The 18,750-nt window shown below is 41.0% G+C and overlaps 1 protein-coding gene across 6 annotated transcripts in view; it reads right to left on the bottom strand.

Moving 5' to 3' along the window:
- Positions 1 to 18,296, bottom strand: part of RWDD3 (RWD domain containing 3) — a 30,485-nt gene extending 12,189 nt beyond the window's left edge. For 5 of the 6 annotated variants that reach the window (XR_015160549.1, XM_086391367.1, XM_086391365.1 and 2 more), the window contains exon 1: positions 280 to 386. Coding sequence is in view for 3 of the 6 variants with exons in the window: in XM_086391365.1 (XP_086247491.1) it covers positions 280 to 364 (85 nt within the window). In the remaining 3 variants the exon portion in view is untranslated. Of the gene's footprint in view, positions 1 to 279; positions 387 to 17,059; positions 17,192 to 17,803; positions 17,909 to 18,149 lie in introns of those variants that run through there. The other variant, XM_086391368.1, reaches the window with a different exon arrangement.
- Positions 18,297 to 18,750: the final 454 nt, after the last annotated feature.

The raw sequence follows: 18,750 nt of genomic DNA, 5'->3' as shown, positions 1-18,750 counted from the left end.
CGGCCCAGTGGATGAAGGGGCGCAGGAAGCAGGGACCGGCCGACGGGCTGCAGGAGCCTGAGCGTTGTGTTCTCGGTCGACTGCAGAGCGGCGGGAAGGGGCCCTACACTAGTCATGTTTTAAGGGTCGCCGCACTCTCCCGCCTGCTCCCACACACGCCTAGTCCCGGCGCCTGTCATTCCATCACTCAACTACCCCGGCCCCTAAGTGTGGGCTCGGGGAGGTGAGCCCAGCCGGGGTGGTGGGGAGTCCGGCTCCCTCTGGCGCGGAAGTAGTCACCTGAGAGACTCAGCACTTCCCACTCGTCAGGCCCGCAGAAAATCGCTGCCAGGGCCGAGAGCTCCTCCCGCACCGGCTCCGCCATGGCCGCGCCGCCTCGCACGCTCAGCACCGCCCCTTCCGCCGCCGCTGCCGCCCCGGCCGTCCCAGAACAGTGCGGCCAGGCTGCCACCGGGGGGCGCTCCGCGTCTCCGCTGCGCTCCGCGGGCTGGATGCCACTAGACGCCCCGCCCACAAGCTCCGGCTCCGTGACTGCAGCGTGAAGACTCTCGCCGTTTGGGGGACTTTTCTCCGAGGGTGAAGGCCCTGTGGTCCAAGGCAGGGTGTCTGCCAGAGGCCACCGTGCATCTCACCCGCTGCTTTTCTAACAGAGGGAAGCCGCCTAGCAAAGCCGGAAATTCTCTAACTTTAGTCTGGACTTTGTACACTAGCCATTCCCTCCCAGACTTGTCCTTGAAGGGAACTTAGAGGTTAGGGGGGGGAAAAAAAAAAGCGGGGAAGTGACCAGAAGAGGTTAGCCCCTGTCTGGCTCAGAAGTGAACTAGGTGTTAGAGACACTGCAGTTAACAGATCAGAGGAGATTCTCCGCCCTCATGGAGGTACTAGAGACTCAGGCGATCTGGGACACCCGGAAAAACCTCCCGGGCAGGAACAACCTCCAGATGCTGAGCGGTAACTGGCACTCAGACTCTAGACCAAGACCGGATTCCTCTTTCTCTTTCTCCTAACGATGGTTCAGAAGGGGAGAGTTGGACCTGCCAGCTCTGGCAATCTAAGGGTGTTACTGGGGTGGCCTGGACCCTTGCTGGGGACCTGTGTACCCAGGTGCTGGGAGCAGTGTCATAACGTTCCTGTTTGGCTTCACAGGGTTCCCTGGTGGCTCAGTGGTAAAGAACCCACCTGCCAACGCAGGAGACCCAGGTTCAGTCCCTGCGTGGGGAAGATCCCCTGGAGAAGGAAATGGCCACCCACCCGGGTATTCTTGCCTGGGAAATCCCATGGACAAAGGATGCCTAGCCGCTACAGTCCATGGGGTCTCAAAAGAGTTAGACACGGCTTAGCATGTAAACAATAGCAAACAAACAAACAAAAAAATCACAGGGGACAGCCCTGCTGAAATTGGCAAGTGGAACTCCTGGGCCTTTGAGGGTGCAATCAAGTATGTAAATGTGACAAATGCTAGCTTTTCAACATTACTCATTTTGTGATCTTCGATTGATACAAAGCAATGTGATTCTTGAAGCTTAATAATGAAATATGATCATCCTTGAACTCCACTCAAATCTGAGAATGTTCACGTACCAATAGGGTAACAGAATTAATCCATTCTGTTTCAACGTTGGTTTTGTGAACAAGATTACAGTGATTCCCTGTGGTAGTTTTTTCAGCATGTTTGACTTGTCCTTTTGTTTGTCAAATAACAATTTAAAATTTTGCAGACCCAAAAAGTAGCTGGTCTAGTTCACAGAGGTCCCACGATTTTTGTTTGTATCAGAAATAACATTTTGTGAGATAAATCAGGGAATTTAGATGGCTACACAGTGACTCCTGTCATTGACCTATGGATGTCAGGGAAACAGGGCTGATTTAACGACTGAATTCATGTTACCATCATTAACGTCCTTCCCATTCCAACTAAGAAGGGGTCTTAAAAAGGAAAAGATACTGGCTTCTGAGAACAGAAAAAGTTTAACAAGATAAACTGCAGGAGAAATGCCTTTCAGAGAATGCCGTGGGGTTTTAGTGACCCCAAGTAATTAAGAGCACTGCTGTGTACATAACTGAAAAGACAAAGGTTTATTTAAATGCATAATTATCTCTGATATGGCCAATTTGTTTAATAATAATAACTCCTTTGAGTTATTTCCAAAGTAGCAGCAGTTCAGTAGGTTCAGTAGCTGCTAAAGAGTTTGGTGAGCAAAAGAATAAATTTTTAATTTAAAACATCATTAAATTATTTTTAATTTTAGCTTGAAATGCAATGTTAGTATTTAAAGTGGTAGGAAAATATTAGTTTATTTGACTTACTTATTAAAGATAATCGACAAAAAAAAAGTAGTTCATATCTTATTTTTAATTTCCTGAATTCAATATAAGTGATATGAGTCAAATAATATTAACAGCAAGACTACAGCTGTCAGAAATATTAGGAGGCATCCCTGAAGCCTATTGTCACAAGGAGTCCATGAAATTGATGTAAGAGTGCATCAATCTATGTAAAATTTTCTTGTCAATAGGTTTCTTCTTTGCTTTTCCTTTCCTCGTTGATTTCTTAACCTGCTTCTCATACTCCATTTAGCATGTTTAAATAAAACAGGAGTCGATGTGCATGTCTTTTAAATTGACAGTATCCTCAGGCCCTCAAGTCCTATGAATAAGTTTCTACTCTGACATTTGAAGTAATCATCACAGAGAAAGCATAATGTCAGCTTGATATTTCTCACACTATGAAAATACCAGCTACATGTCAAATATCTGAAGCCTACCTTAATGCAGTAAATTTTCTTGGATTCATATGCTACTGAAAATTCTAAATATTTAAATGTGCAATGATATCTAGACATGTGGATAAATGTCTAGTTAGAGCATGATCTATTTCTCTCCTTCGCTACTCCTCTGCCCCCAACAGTGTTTCTTTTCCTAGAACAATATTTGCATATGCAACTTTCCTAAATAGTTGCTTTCCCAAGACCAAAGGAGAAGCTATAAACCTCTCACCTCCAGTTAAAACCACTAGCCCATGAGAAAGAGTTCTTTAACTTTTCTGGGAAAACCTTTCTGTTCACTTTATCATGTGTAGTATGTGGACTGGAATATTCAACTCTGTGTCTGCAATTTTAAGTCAAATTAAGGTAGGAGACAGATGGGCCCCTGGGCTGGACAGCTGGTGTTTGTCAACTGGAGTAAAATTGAAGCTTTGTTCTCATCCAGACTCTTAAGGGACAACGTTAGTGGCAAAAGCTATGAAGTAAGAGATAAGGTACCCACTCCTAAGGTCAAGGAAGACCTCCCTGTCTGCACATGCGCAGGAAGGCTTCTGGGGGGTCAAAAAGGGAGGGAGTCCAACCCCATATTAAGTGTGATCATGCACCCACAGGCCTCTATGGCGGGAAATCCATCTTAACAAAAAGTTGCACATGCATATTGGGGAGGGTCCTAGGACCCTAATTCTGACTCCTAATTCTGAAGTGAATGGGAGTGTGATAAGGAAAATGATCATATTAAGACTATGAGACAAGTAAAAATGCTTTCAAGAACCACTAAAAGTAAAGAACAAAAGAGGCATTAAATGCCAACTTGCTTAAAAAAAAAAAAATGCCAACTTGCTAAGTAAATCTGAACTCCAGTAAGTTGTGCTACTGGTTTTGTCTAAAGGCTTTCTGTATTTACTTACTTCATAAGTACTCATAAGTTAATTCATAGTTCTTGGGCACTATTGGTCTGGCTTGACAAGCTGAGTATTAAAACACAGAGATGAAAGCAGCAGGCCTTTGCTCTCTTCAGTTTTGAGTCTAGACAGGTAAACCCTGCGTGCAACAATTACACGTTCTTTCATCGTGCGAGGTAACAAGAAATGCCACATTCCCTGTGAAGTTCACTGTCATGGTTTGGTGACCGTGAAGGGCTGCTGTGGAGCATGTACCTCCCACAGTTTCCCAGAGGACAAATATGTCTGTAATGCTCAGGAACATAGTAGGTTTCCAAAAGAACATCAAGTCAGTGGTGTTGACTGGCCATAGTTCTTTTTGTTCTGTTACCATGTACGAGTCACAGATTTATTTTTCACCCAGAAAACAAAAGCAAATAGAACGTGTAAGAATTTGATATGGACACTGTAATCATACCCTTCTGTGGAAAGATCTGCCTCCACCTTGTCCGAATAATCTGTACTCCCTCCAAAAAATTGGTTACATTCTGCCTGTGAGAAATTGCTTGATTCTCACACAGCAGCAATATCAAAAGTTTCAGCTTGCCTTGTAAGAAAACATCCCCATGACCCAGGTCCATTACATAAAAGTTCAATGCCTTATCAATGTTATCAAAAGAAGTCTTCAGTTTCATTAGGGTTTTACACTTTATCTAAGACCCAAGAGTTAATTTTGGTTACTACTGTATGTGTATTTATTTACCCATTATATATTTGGTCAGTTTTTATTATCTGAATTGGGGGACGGGTGCTTGGGAATATGTGAATTTTATAAAACTCCTTTTCTCCAAACTTGTAAAGGAGTTATAAATAAGTCAATGCTGCCATCTTGCAAAATAGATTCTCGGTGGTTGAAAGTTGAAAGAAAGAGTATATCAAAGAATCAAAACTGTGACTGGGAAACTTAGATCTGAATTTCCTTATAAGAAAAAATGTGGGGGCTCCACAGGCAGAAAATGTATTAGGCACAGAGAGAGGCGAAAGGGAGGAAGAAAGGAAGGAGGAGGGGCAAAGAGGTGTGCTAGGAAGATCAACACTTCAGAATGCTATGTGAAAGGACGATTTTCATCAAGTGAAGGAAATCATAGGTTAGAAGTTTGGCTTTATTTCTAGAAGATTTATTTGCCAGCTTTTTGTGCATAGAGAGTCCTGAAACTTTATTTGTTAATAGTATGAGGTCTAGGTTTGCTTCAAAATAATGTAGGATGAGGGAAGAAGCTGGGGTATGGATAGGGCTGACATGACCATAGGCTAATAACTGATGAGATGGAGTTGTGGGTACAGAAGGATTTGGCATACTGTTCTATTTTCATGTATTTTATATTCTTTATAATGAAAGTTCATTTCTATATTACTGGTAGATAATCTATCAAGATACTTGAAATTTGCATAATAAGAAAGAAAGACTAGGGAAAATAGGAGGGAAGAGAAAAGAAGAAAAAAAACCAGGGCCAAGTAGAAAGAACTGAGCTGGTGAAGGCCATAAGAAAGAAGAGAACAGGTTCTCTAGTGATAGGTGCAACAAATGCATGACTTACAATTTGTTCAGGTGAGAAGAGCACAGAACCTAACATTTCAGTGTCCTTCACAAGATACAAGAGGTTTACTCATAGACATTCAAGCAGAGGGAGACAGGCAGAGCTGTGGGCTCCTCAGTGTAGGCCTCCAAACTCCTTCTGTTTTGTGGTTTGGATCCCACCGGTCGTTCCGTGGTCCAGGGTAGCCATCAGAGCCCTAGCCACCAAGTCCGCACATGGTCAGGAGAGTGGGGCTCAGGCCATTGGCTGGAATTTAGTCCCATGACTGCTCCCAGCTAAAAGGGGGACCAGGAAATGTCATTTCTGGGAGGCCATGTACCCAACCAAAGGTAGAGGAAGAAGTGAAGTATTATGGTTATCATTTCTTTCTCATTATGGACAAAGGGAATCAGCCCTGGGAGACAGCTGGCAGTCTCCACGTGAAGTTGAGTTCTGGCCAAAAGGTTAGGTGGTCACATACCGTAACTCTGTGGAGCTCACCTTTCCCCACCCCTCAACCCCCACCACCCCTTACTGTTTGTCACACTGTCCCATTGTATTTTTCCCATGTCATTTACCATTACCTGAAATCTGGTTTATTTGCTGACCTGCAACTTATGATTGCCCGACAGGGAGCAGGCTCTGCCTCCCCCTGAGTGCCACCAGATGGTTTCATATGTCCAGAAGGCTGAGGCCACACAGGCCCCAAGAGGGTCTGATGGGGTCTGTGGCTCACAAGCTGAGACTTTCTGGGAGGAGCAAGGCAATTCAAAACAACCTGAATGAAGGCAGGGGCCAGCGGCTCTGGTGTTCCTATGGTTAAGGGATGGGGCCGGCTTGCAGTTCTCTGCACCATGTGGGTTTCTGCAGTGTCAACAAGGGAGGGAACCTCCACACTTCCCCAGAGGTGGAACAGAGGGCGTGGGCCGGGGGTGGGGCAGGGCTTGAAAGCTGCAGGCAGTCACACATCAAAAACAGAGTCAGACGCATTTACTGTCTGTCTGCACTAGAATACTATAACTCCCACGATGCCAGGGCCCTATCAGTCTTGTTCACCTCAGCATCCTCCATGTCTAAAACAGTACTGGCAAATTAGGAATTCAATAACATTTGCTAATACAAATAAACTCACTGCAAAGTTTATAAACTCTTCATAACCGTTGCTTATTCAACAGAATTATGGAGCGCCTACTATATGCTAGTGACTTGATGAGGTCTTAGGAATTCCATGGCCAAGTAAGACAAATCACTACCCTCCAAGAGCTCCAACTCCAGTCTGGGAGAGGCATCTGCTTTTCCTGGGATGGGGTGATGAGTGAGGTGACAAGAGGGTTATCAGAGGCAGGCCAGGAAAAACATGGTTTGGCCATGGTATTAGAGTTCTCCCATCACAGGGCAAGGGGAAGAGAAGGAAAACTGCAGGCAGAGATGGCTGGAGGTAGATCTCTGCTTTCATTCTTAACAAGCATTTATTGAACACCTTACTCTGTGCCAAGTATGACAGTGGATCCCGGGGAATCTGTGGTTGCAGTGAAATGAGGGAGACAGGTCTTGAAAGATCACACTTCTGGTAGTGGGCAGTCTGTTGAAATCATGGAAGTAGATACGATTGCCTGCCTGCATTTCAAGAATTTCACAACGAAGGTGCTATATGTCCCAGCAGTTGGAACAGAGAAGCACCGGTTGGCCAGTGTCTATCACAATCTGCATCAGAACAAAAGTCACTTTGTGGTAGAGTCTCTGTATTTCCCTTTTGTTTTCACTTACTTGTTTTACTCTGTGTTTAGTGAGGAAAAAAATCAAGCTGAGAAAACAGAAAAAATATTTTTTTGTGGCACTGTTACCACTTGGAAGGGTCTTTTTGTCTCTGTCTCTCTCCTTAGGAATATAAAAACTATCTGAGAATAAAAGATTAGGCTAGGATACATTGTCTATGGTTGTTTCAGATAAAATCCTGCTATGTTTATGTGATTCTTATTGCCCTTTGAAACAGGGTGGTCAGAAATTTCTTCACTATAACTTCATTAAAAGCTTTTAGAGGGAACATTATACTTCTAGTAGAAGCATAGCAAGGGTTCCTACTATTGGGATCCTATTACCAGATACTTTGTTCTTAGCTCCTTCTCCTTTTTTAGAAAATACTTTCCCACCTCTTTGCCTGGTGAATTGTTATTCATTCTTCAGCTCTGAATCCCACCCATGCCTCCTCCTGAGGCTGAGTTGAGAACTCCCTTCTATTTCCCCACCATCTACAATATTCACACACCTGTCAGGCTGTATTATATCAATAGTTGCTCATGAGTCTGTGATCCTGGGAGAGTATGACTTTCATGAGAGGAGGGGGTGTTTTATTCCATCTTTGAAGGTATCTCTGACTCTTACTTAGCACAGTGACTAGAATACCAAAAGCACTCATATTTGTAGAATAAATCAAAAATGAGTGAATGTGGAACTTTCCTGTTGGCCCAGTGGCTAAAAATCTGCCTGCAGCAAAAATACAAATAAATAAACCTTTTTTTTTTAATGAATGAATGCGTGGTTGTAGTGTCAAAGTAAATAGATTGTGCTTTGTTTTACTTGTTATCTCTACCCAAATTCCCACCAGTTTTCTTCACCCTTGAGTATATTTATATATATCAACATCAAACAAGTAGATTACTACCCATGTCTTTACCTGTGAATCACATTCAGAGGAATAAAGAAAGCACAAAAGGACAAAGGAAACAGTGGATTACTCCTAATGAAGTCCCACAGTTTCATACAGACAGTAACTTTTAAAGTGGAATAGTAGTCCACAGTTATTATTTTACTTAACTATATCATGAACAAATAAAAATGAATTTTAAAGTAATTATTATAGCTAATACACAATACTAAGTCAGTCATGTGGTAAGTAAATCTACATAGTGAAAAAGTCCCAAACTGAAATGAGATACCACATGGTATCTGATCCAGTCTGGCTAGAAAGTGATCATATTTCCACCTGAATTTGTGACTAGGGTATATATTTTATTTATTCCTCAGGTTAATATTAATCATTTTAAAAATAAAAAGGTCACTTGAAGATAGGGTATTGTATAAAACAACATAGCCATAGTAATTAATTTGAAGTTTTGACACAAATTTTTGACTGTGTAACTCATGATCACTTATGAAGATTCTCTTCTTTTTTCTTTTTCTAATACTCCAATATGTTGTTAACTCATGATTTAAGTTCAAAGATAGATTATGTTGAAAGGGACAAGAGGATTGATTGGACAGAGGCCCACGGAACTTTTTGTCAAGATAGAAACATTTGTTTTCTTGATTGGGGTGGTATTTACATGAGTTTATGCCATTTAACAATACCTTTAAGAACTGTGCATTTTATTTTATGTATCAGATCAGATCAGATCAGCCGCTCAGTCGTGTCCAACTCTTTGCGACCCCATGAATCGCAGCATGCCAGGCCCCCCTGTCCACCACCAACTCCTGGAGTTCACCCAGACCCACGTCCATCGAGTCAGTGATGCCATCCAGCCATCTCATCCTCCGTCGTCCCCTTCTCCTCCTGCCCCCAATCCCTCCCAGCATCAGTCTTTTCCAATGAGTCAACTCTTCGCATGAGGTGGCCAAAGTACTGGAGTTTCAGCTTTAGCATCATTCCTTCCAAAGAAATCCCAGGGCTGATCTCCTTCAGAATGGACTGGTTGGATCTCCTTGCAGTCCAAGGGACTCTCAAGAGTCTTCTCCAACACCACAGTTCAAAAGCATCAATTCTTTGGCACTCAGCCTTCTTCACAGTTCAACTCTCACATCCATACATGACCACAGGAAAAACCATAGCCTTGACTAGACGAACCTTTGTTGGCAAAGTAATGCCTCTGCTTTCGAATATGCTACCTAGGTTGGTCATAACTTTCCTTCCAAGCAGTAAGCGTCTTTTAATTTCATGGCTGCAGTCACCATCTGTAGTGATTTTGGAGCCCAGAATCCACTGTTTCCTCATCTATTTCCCATGAAGTGGTGGGACCGGATGCAATGATCTTCGTTTTCTGAATGTTGAGCTTTAAGCCAACTTTTTCACTCTCCACTTTCACTTTCATCAAGAGGCTTTTGAGTTCCTCTTCACTTTATGCCATAAGGGTGGTGTCATCTGCATATCTGAGGTTATTGATATTTCTCCCAGCAATCTTGATTCCAGCTTGTGTTTCTTCCAGTCCAGTGTTTCTCATGATGTATTCTGCATATAAGTTAAATAAGCAGGGTGACAATATACAGCCTTGACGTACTCCTTTTCCTATTTGGAACCAGTCTGTTGTTCCATGTCCAGTTCTAACTGTTGCTTCCTGACCTGCGTACAAATTTCTCAAGAGGCAGGTCAGGTGGTCTGGTATTCCCATCTCTTGAAGAATTTTCCACAGTTTATTGTGATCCACACAGTCAAAGGCTTTGGCATAGTCAATAAAGCAGAAATAGATGTTTTTCTGGAAGTCTCTTGCTTTTTCTATCATCCAGCGGATGTTGGCAATTTGATCTCTGGTTCCTCTGCCTTTTCTAAAACCAGCTTGAACATCAGGAAGTTCACAGTTCACATATTGCTGAGGCCTGGCTTGGAGAATTTTGAGAATTACTTTACTAGCATGTGAGATGAGTGCAATTGTGTGGTAGTTTGAGCATTCTTTGGCATTGCCTTTCTTTGGGATTGGAATGAAAACTGACCTTTTCCAGGCCTGTGGCCACTGCTGAGTTTTCCAAATTTGCTGGCATATTGAGTGCAGCACTTTCATAGCATCATCTTTCAGGATTTAGAATAGCTCCACTGGAATTCCATCACCTCCACTAGCTTTGTTCGTAGTGATGCTTTCTAAGGCCCACTTGACTTCACATTCCAGGATGTCTGGCTCTAGGACAGTGATCACACCATTGTGATTATCTGGGTCATGAAGATCTTTTTGGTACAGTTCTTCTGTGTATTCTTGCCATCTCTTCTTAATATCTTCTGCTTCTGTTAGGTCCATACCATTTCTGTCCTTTATCAAGCTCATCTTTGCATGAAATGTTCCTTTGGTATCTCTGATTTTCTTGAAGAGATCCCTAGTCTTTCCCATTCTATTGTTTTCCTCTATTTCTTTGCATTGATCGCTGAGGAAGGCTTTCTTATCTCTTCTTGCTATTCTTTGGACTCTGCATTCAGATGTTTATATCTTTCCTTTTCTCCTTTGCTTTTCACTTCTCTTCTTTTCACAGCTATTTGTAAGCCCTCCCCAGACAGCCATTTTGCTTTTTTGCATTTCTTTTCCATGGGGATGGTCTTGATCCCTGTCTCCTGTACAGTGTCACGAACCTCATTCTATAGTTCATCAGGCACTCTATCAGATCTAGGCCCTTAAATTTATTTCTCACTTCCACTGTATAATCATAAGGGATTTGATTTAGGTCATACCTGAATGGTCTAGTGGTTTCCCTACTTTCTTCAATTTAAGTCTGAATTTGACAATAAGGAGTTCATGGTCTGAGCCACAGTCAGCTCCTGGTCTTGTTTTTGCTGACTGTATAGAGCTTCCCCATCTTTGGCTGCAAAGAATATAATCAATCTGATTTCGGTGTTGACCATCTGGTGATGTCCATGTATAGAGTCTTCTCTTGTGTTGTTGGAAGAGGGTGTTTGTTATGACCAGTGCATTTTCTTGGCAAAACTCTATTAGTCTTTGCCCTGCTTCATTCCGTATTCCAAGGCCAAATTTGCCTGTTACTCCAGGTGTTTCTTGACTTCCTACTTTTGCATTCCAGTCCCCTATAATGAAAAGGACATCTTTTTTGGGTGTTAGTTCTAAAAGGTCTTGTAGGTCTTCATAGAGCCGTTCAACTTCAGCTTCTTCAGTGTTACTGGTTGGGGCATAGACTTGGATTACTGTGATATTGAATGGTTGCCTTGGAAATGAACAGAGATCATTCTGTCGTTTTTGAGATTGCATCCAAGTACTGAATTTCGGACTCTTTTGTTGACCATGATGGCCATTCCATTTCTTCTGAGGTGATTCCTGCCCGCAGTAGTAGATATAATGGTCATCTGAGTTAAATTCACCCATTCCAGTCCATTTCAGTTCACTGAATCCTAGAATGTCGACATTCACTCTTGCCATCTCTTGTTTGACGACTTCCAATTTGCCTTGATTCATGGACCTGACATTCCAGGTTCCTATGCAATATTGCTCTTTACAGCATCGAACCTTGCTTCTATCACCAGTCACATCCACAGCTGGGTATTGTTTTTGCTTTGGCTCCATCCCTTCATTCTTTCTGAAGTTATTTCTCCACTGATCTCCAGTAGCATATTGGGCACCTACTGACCTGGGGAGTTCCTCTTTCAGTATCCTATCACTTTGCCTTTTCATACTGTTCATGGGGTTCTCAAGGCAAGAATACTGAAGTGGTTTGCCATTCCCTTCTCCCGTGGACCACATTCTGTCAAATCTCTCCACCATGACCCGCTCGTCTTGGGTTGCCCCAGGGGCATGGCTTAGTTTCATTGAGTTAGACAAGGCTGTGGTCCTAGTGTGATTAGATTGACTAGTTTTCTGTGTGTATGGTTTCAGTATGTTTGCCCTCTGATGCCCTCTTGCAACACCAACTGTCTTACTTGGGTTTCTCTTACCTTGGGCGTGAGGTATCTCTTCACGGCTGCTCCAGCAAAGCAAAGCGATTGCTCCTTACCTTGGACGAAGGGTATCTCCTCACCGCCGCCCTTCCTGACCTTCAATGTGGGATAGCTCCCCTAGGCCCTCCTGCACCCGCCCAGCCACGGCTTGGGGTAACTCCTCTCGGTGCCGCCCCTGGCCTCAGCGTGGGGGCGTGGGGTAGCTCCTCCCAGCCGCCCCTGACCTCGGGCTTAGGGGCGTGGGGTAGCTCCTATGTATAGTGTATCAATTTTTTAAAAAGAGTATTTTGAGGAAAGAAAGTAAGTTTATAAAATTTTATAAGATTTTTTTTTTCTGAATTTGAGCTATGCTCTCAAGTTGAAAATTGAAGGGAATTATTCTTTTAAAACACCTTGAAACCTTGCTGTTGCTTAATTTTTAGGTATAACAACAAATCTTGGCAAGGAAAAAGTTGCAGTTTTCAAATGTCTTTAAATGGCACTGACTTGTCTCTCTGTGAGTAGGTTGTTAATAAAAATGAAAAAAACCATCCCTTAACCCATGGCAATTTGTTTTTAGCCTAAAACCTCAGCCACCCATTGTCTGTTGATGTAAAAAAGAAAATGTGATTGGTACAAGTATACCTCATTCTATACAGTCTAATGAGTGGTTATTCAAAGATCTTAATGTGCTCAATGAATTCTCTATACAAATAATTTTAGGATGAGTATTTTTGCTAAGTGAGGAACTTGTAATGATGTAGACCATCTACCATTTCTACAACTGTTCTGAGATGCCCTTATTTTTTACATTTTAATCATCTCTGAAATAAAAAAGCTTTACACCACAGACAGCACCTTCTGTTGGCCATTGGCCAGGCAGCAGACAAGACTAATGTGGCTTGCATGTGCATAAATTTGGCTATTTCCCTTGGACTTGATTTCTGGTGGAGATATGAATGTAGCAGTATCAAAATTTGCAGAATGTCAGAAAAGGTATTAGCAACTTGGAAAAAGTCGAGAATTCTAATATTAGTGTAGCATCGTTGTTGTTTTTTTAAAGAAATGCTGTCTCACTGATGCTTTTGTTGGAACAAAGGATGACATATGTGGAAAAACAGACACCGATGCCTCTGGGTTGATATATGATTCACAATTGACAGACACAAAATGTGAGTTACTCTAGGACTGCTTGAGTTATTTCTTGTGCACATATAAACAGGTTATATCTTCCTGTTTATATGTGCACAAGAGTGATACTTGATTATGTACACATACATAACTCTAGAAAAAAACTTCTGTAAGAACTGTAAAATAGAAACTTCAAGTAATAAAAAAGTGAACCATAGTAGATTGGCAGCATATTTCCTTTTGCAGCAGTACACAAAATAATGACTCATAGTTAATGGCATCTTAAAATCTATTAAAGCTGACCTTTGCACTTTTTGTATGCTGGCTTTTCAGCTAAGAGGATGATTGAATAGCAGGCAAGAAATACTTTCATCAAATAATGTCTTAAATTTATAATAATAACAATACTATGTACTGAGTAGCTACTATAGGCCAGCTGCTATGCTAAGTGCCTTACATACCTCATTACATGTAATTCTACCCCAAAAAGCCTGAGAGTTACTATTGAGCAGATCTTTATCCCTTCTGAGCTGTTAGATAACCCAAGTTAAGCTTGCAAAACTGAATCTGAACCTCATTTTGACTGATCCCCCCTTAAAGTTCTTGATTTTTGTGTAGCAGATTCTTCTTCTGCCTGTCCTCCTACCCTCCCCACCCATTCCCACAAGTTCAAAGTGAAAGCTTATAGAAGGGGAAGAGAGAAAGACAAGAATCTCAGCAGCATTCAATTTCTGTTCAGGTTGTTCTTAAAGACAGCTTCGTCCTTGATCTGGTGACGTACTTCTTCATTCAATCATGTGCAATACCCCGGAATTCTAACATCATCCTCCTTTTGCCTTGGTTCTATTTGGGATTTTATCACTTGCAACAAAAAACATACTACTATAATCATTCATAGCTTTAATACATTTAAACATATTACTTGCAATAATAAAATATTACTTCTAACACAGCCAGCCAGTTTAAGTCCTGCTGGCTCGTTTCATTAAACTGCACAAGGACTGAAGCTGGCTGTTTCAGTTACAACCAGCAGCCCTGGAGGCACTGGATTCTCTCTGGGATTAAATAGTATCCTAATCAGCACAGGTAGGAAGCTGTGGATACAGCACAGAGAACCCAGAACATTGAACCAGCTTGGTTTTCCCAGGAGCAGCTCTGTGGTTAAGCACAAGTTGCTTAACTCTGATGGAATTCCATTTCCTTGATTGTAATAAGATGCAAATTACAAGATTTTTTTTTTAACTTGTATTGAAATATAGTGAACTTACAACGTTGTGTTAGTTTCCTGTGTATAGAAAAGTGATTCAGTTATACATATATATAAATTTTTTTTTAGATTCTTTCCTATTATAGGTACAAGATGATTTCTAAGAATGTTTCTGGTTTTAAAATTTTGGGCTCCTGCACAAATTAAAGACAGCCAGATAATGCATTGGTTCATAGTGGCATAGTGTTAGTCACTCAGTTATATCCAACTCTTTTCAATCTTATGTACTGTAGCCCACCAGGATGCTCTGTTCATGGAATTCTCTAGGCAATAATAATGCAATGGGTAGCCATTCCCTTCTCCAGGGGATCTTCCTGACACAGGGATCAAACCCAGGTCTCCTGCATTGCAAGCAGATTCTTTACCACCTGAGCTACCGTGGAAGCCCCATTCAGTGGATTTCATGGCTAGCTTCAACTCCAATTTTTTTCCTTAATAAAATTAAAATTTGATACTATCAAGGGATATGCTTAAGAAAATTAAATGACACTTAAAGTTTAAAAAGCTTAGTTATAATATAAAAACATAAGTTGATAGTCCAAACATTATCCAGTAACAACTTCAGAATAGTTTTAATACTATAAGACTTGTAACTCATGGAAGGAAAATCATCAGGTTCTGGAATGGTGAACTGAGTTTTTTATTCTTACCCCCAAATAGCAGCATACATCCTTGAAAGGAAAATCAAATTTTTAACATTAAGCAATAAGAAGGACATGGAAATGTTCTTGTTTTTCCTTATGGACTATTGATTTTAAATTTTAATACCAAAATACAATATATAATGACTTTTTCCCCAAAGTGATAACGTTAAAAATAAACACATTAAGGAAATTCCCTGGCAATCCACTGGTTAGGACTTGGTGCTTTCACTGCCATAGCCCACATTACATCTCTGGTCAGAGAACTAAGATTCTGTGTCACAAAGCATGACAAAAAAATAATGACAACAACAATAACAAAACCCACATTAATAAGTGATTTGCAATTGTTAAAAAATATTTGTGTATTCAACCTCAGACAATTGGTACAATTTTACAAATCAGAAACTAAACTCTCTTGACAAATGCTGACTTGGAAAAACAAAACATGAAATGTGATTGAAAATTATATTATTAAATATTTCTTCCAAAACCATTAAGCATTTTTTTCCAGCAAAAATGGAATTGATTCAATTAAGTGACTTCAAGTTATATGTAACATGTTTGAAGAGATGCTCTTCAATGTTATTCTTATTTACTGGTGTCATGTAATTTCCTGGAGCAGCTATTTCCTAACTCAGTTCAAATATGGCTTGGAAAATTTTTTTATTAAAGTCTTTATTGAATTTGTTACAATCTTGTTTCTGTTTCTTATGTTTTGGTTTCTTTGGGCAAGAGGCATGTGGGATCTTAGCTTCCCAACCAGGGATCAAACCCACTCCCCTGCACTGGAAGGTAAAGTCTTAATCACTGGACCGCCAGTGAAGTCCCCTGGCTTGGAATTTTTGTTTGCTTTCTATATCTAACTTGCTTATACTTAAGAAATTATTCAGGGACATAATTTCCCTCATGTGTACAGTACTTTGGGTAACATTTTAACAAAAAGAAGCCAAGGAAATGAACAAAACTACCTTTGCCAAACACTAAATCTGTCCACTGCATTAAATGTTCATACCAACAGATGGGGATCCACCGAGCCACAGCCTGGGAAGGGCTATACAGACTTGGCTTCTGACTCAACATTTCAGGTACATGTTCTGCAAGAGGAAAAATTACCTTTCAAAATCCTCACCCCCAGATCTCTAAGCAACACAGCATCTTAATTATTCACAGGTAGCAAGGTCCAGATACTGTGGTTGTCCCAACAGGACATAAGTAAATGACTATGAGGGCCAGGAGGAAGCAGGATCTCTGTGCAGCTCACAAGTGGCTAGCAGTGGTGACAGTCAAAATAATCAACACTAGTGCAGCCTGTGGAGAAGGAAACGGCAACCCACTCCAGTGTTCTTGCCTGGAGAATCCCGGGGACAGGAGAGCCTGGTGGGCTGCCGTCTATGGGGTGGCACAGAGTCGGACACGACTGAAGCGACTTAGCAGCAGCAGCAGTGCAGCTTGGGTTCTGACCAACCTAATAAACATTAGGTGTAAAAGTCTATACAGTGCACCATGGCTGGGTGTCAGCCCCAGGAATTTGTAGCCTGAGCAAACTAGTGCAGTTTTATAGGTTACAAATACATTTTGAGATATGTTGTGTAACTTAAACCTCAAAAATTATGTAGGCATTACTATTTTTCTAATTTGTAGTTTAGAAAATTGAGGCTTACAGAAGTTAAGTAATATGCCATAGCTTACACAACTAGTAAGTGACAGGACTAGATAAACTACTACCGCTGCCTAACACAACCGGTTTGTTTTATTCTGTGGTTTCTCTTTCATTCTCAGGGCTAATTATAAGGACGTGAAACTAACCTTGATTTTTCAAACTGTTCTATTTAGACATTAGAAAATAAAAAGCACCAAAGATGTTGATTCAGTCCTTCAGCTTCATGTTATTCAAATCACTCAGTTATCAGCAGTTCCTATTAAATGACTTTTTTCTTGGCCTATGGAAATGTTAATGACTAGTACAAGAAATATGTGCATAAGACACTTGCAATGTTATTTTTGTGAGGCTCTTCATTGCTCTCATCTTCTGCTACTGTCAGCATATTAATCTGTATTGAAAAATATGAACCAAATAGTTAACTTCCTGAATGAAATCTATCTCACAGGTTTAACCTTAGAAACCAAGGCATGAAATAATTGAGTCTTTTACAGGAAAACTAAAAATTCACTTACCTTGGAAAGAAAAGGCTGTTGGTCAGAAGATTTCTTCATAATCTGTGTAGATACTCTACTCACACAGAGATGGAGCCTGTCTCCTCATTCCTTGAGTGTAAGCTGTGCATAGTGATATCCATCCAAATAGGGCTGTATGAGGAGTGGGGTATACAGGGAGTAATGTTAAAAGGGGAGAAACCTGAAAAATGATGCTTCATTCAGGTGATCAAGGTCGATATCAACAGTGATAAGTCACATTAATGGTATGTACCTTTGACATGATGTGATTAAAATGACATTCTGGAGTCTTCTTCTCCAAAACTCACAACCCTAGTCTAACTATGAAAAGCACTGGACAAATCCAAGATGATCTAGGCATTTTACAAAAAATACCTGACCAGTACTGCTCAAAACTGTTAAGTTCATCAAAATCTAGGGACATCCAAGAATTGTCAAAGCCAAGAAAAGGCTAAGAGACATGATGACAAAATGTTGTGTTTCTTGGATGGGAGCTTACAACAAAAATTATTCTAAAATATAAAGTTTATTTAAAAAAAACAACTCATTTTATCATTTTGGCATTTCAATAGTTGATCACATAACACCAGGCCTTCAGTTAACTCAAAATTTCTAAAGTATTACATAAAGTGAGGTTGGAATTCCTTGGATCCACCCTCATTGGCTCTCAGGAAGTCTACCTGTCCTCACTTTGGTTTCACAACCAAGGTTCTTATTAAAAAAAAAAAAAAAGTGTAGACTTACTGTCTCTACTTTCATTCACTCTTCAAACCACTGCAGCCATGTGTCTACCCAACAATGATTCCAAGTCCAATCCAATGGATCCTTCTCAGTCTTCACTTATTTAATCTGGTAAAGATGAAAAGTATTGATTTATTCTCTTCCTTAAAACTCCCAATTTCCTTGCCACAGTCTGTCCTATTCTCTTAACTTCCCTTCTCCACTGTTAATACCCTCCAGTATTTTTTTTTTTTTTTTTTTACCTTTATACAATTTGATAGAATCTGGGTTTCTTGGTCTGGAAAAGTGTCACTTAGTTATGCAAATATACAGCAAGTACACAAGCATCATTCCAGAACAAATGACTTACTTTTTTGTCTTAGCAAAAACTGTCTCTCCCATTGATGTGCAGAGCTGGACACTGGGGAAGAGGTGACTCAGAACCTTCTAGGAACTCAAGGCCTTCTTGAGAAAAAGACATCAGAGCCCCAAAGTCCAATCTCCAAGTCAGAAAAATCTGTAAGGATCCATCAAAAAGTTCTGATTAAAGACTGCTAGAGGAGTCGTGACCAAGGATTCCAAGAGATGAATATACCAGGAAAATAAGATACAGTCATGTAAGGACTTCAGAATTCATGGAGGTAGAAGGTGGGTACATTGTCTTCAGCACAGGGTGGAAGAATTTTTCTCCAGCCATCCTGCCAGTGATGTTGCACGTTGGGGAAAATTAACAAGTTTAAGTGGGAATTAAAAGTATCTAGGACCCTAATAGGGCTTCCCTGATAACTCATTGATAAAGAATTTGCCTGTTAATGCAGGAGACTCAGGTTCCAACCTTGTGTCCGGAAGTTCCCCTGGAGAAAGAAATGGCAACCCACTCCAGTTATTCTTGCCTGGGAAATCCCATGAACAGAGGAGCCTGGAGGGCTACAGTCTATTGGTTCGCAAAAGAGTTGGATAGAACTGAGCAA

The sequence above is a fragment of the Bos grunniens genome, chromosome 3, assembly GCF_055505025.1.
Source record: "Bos grunniens cultivar Pamir isolate PY7600 chromosome 3, Bosgru_T2T1.0, whole genome shotgun sequence".
In the NCBI taxonomy this organism is placed as follows: domain Eukaryota; kingdom Metazoa; phylum Chordata; class Mammalia; order Artiodactyla; family Bovidae; genus Bos; species Bos grunniens.
Note: the sequence above shows the minus strand (reverse complement) of the source record. Positions and strands in the feature narration are given on the sequence as shown.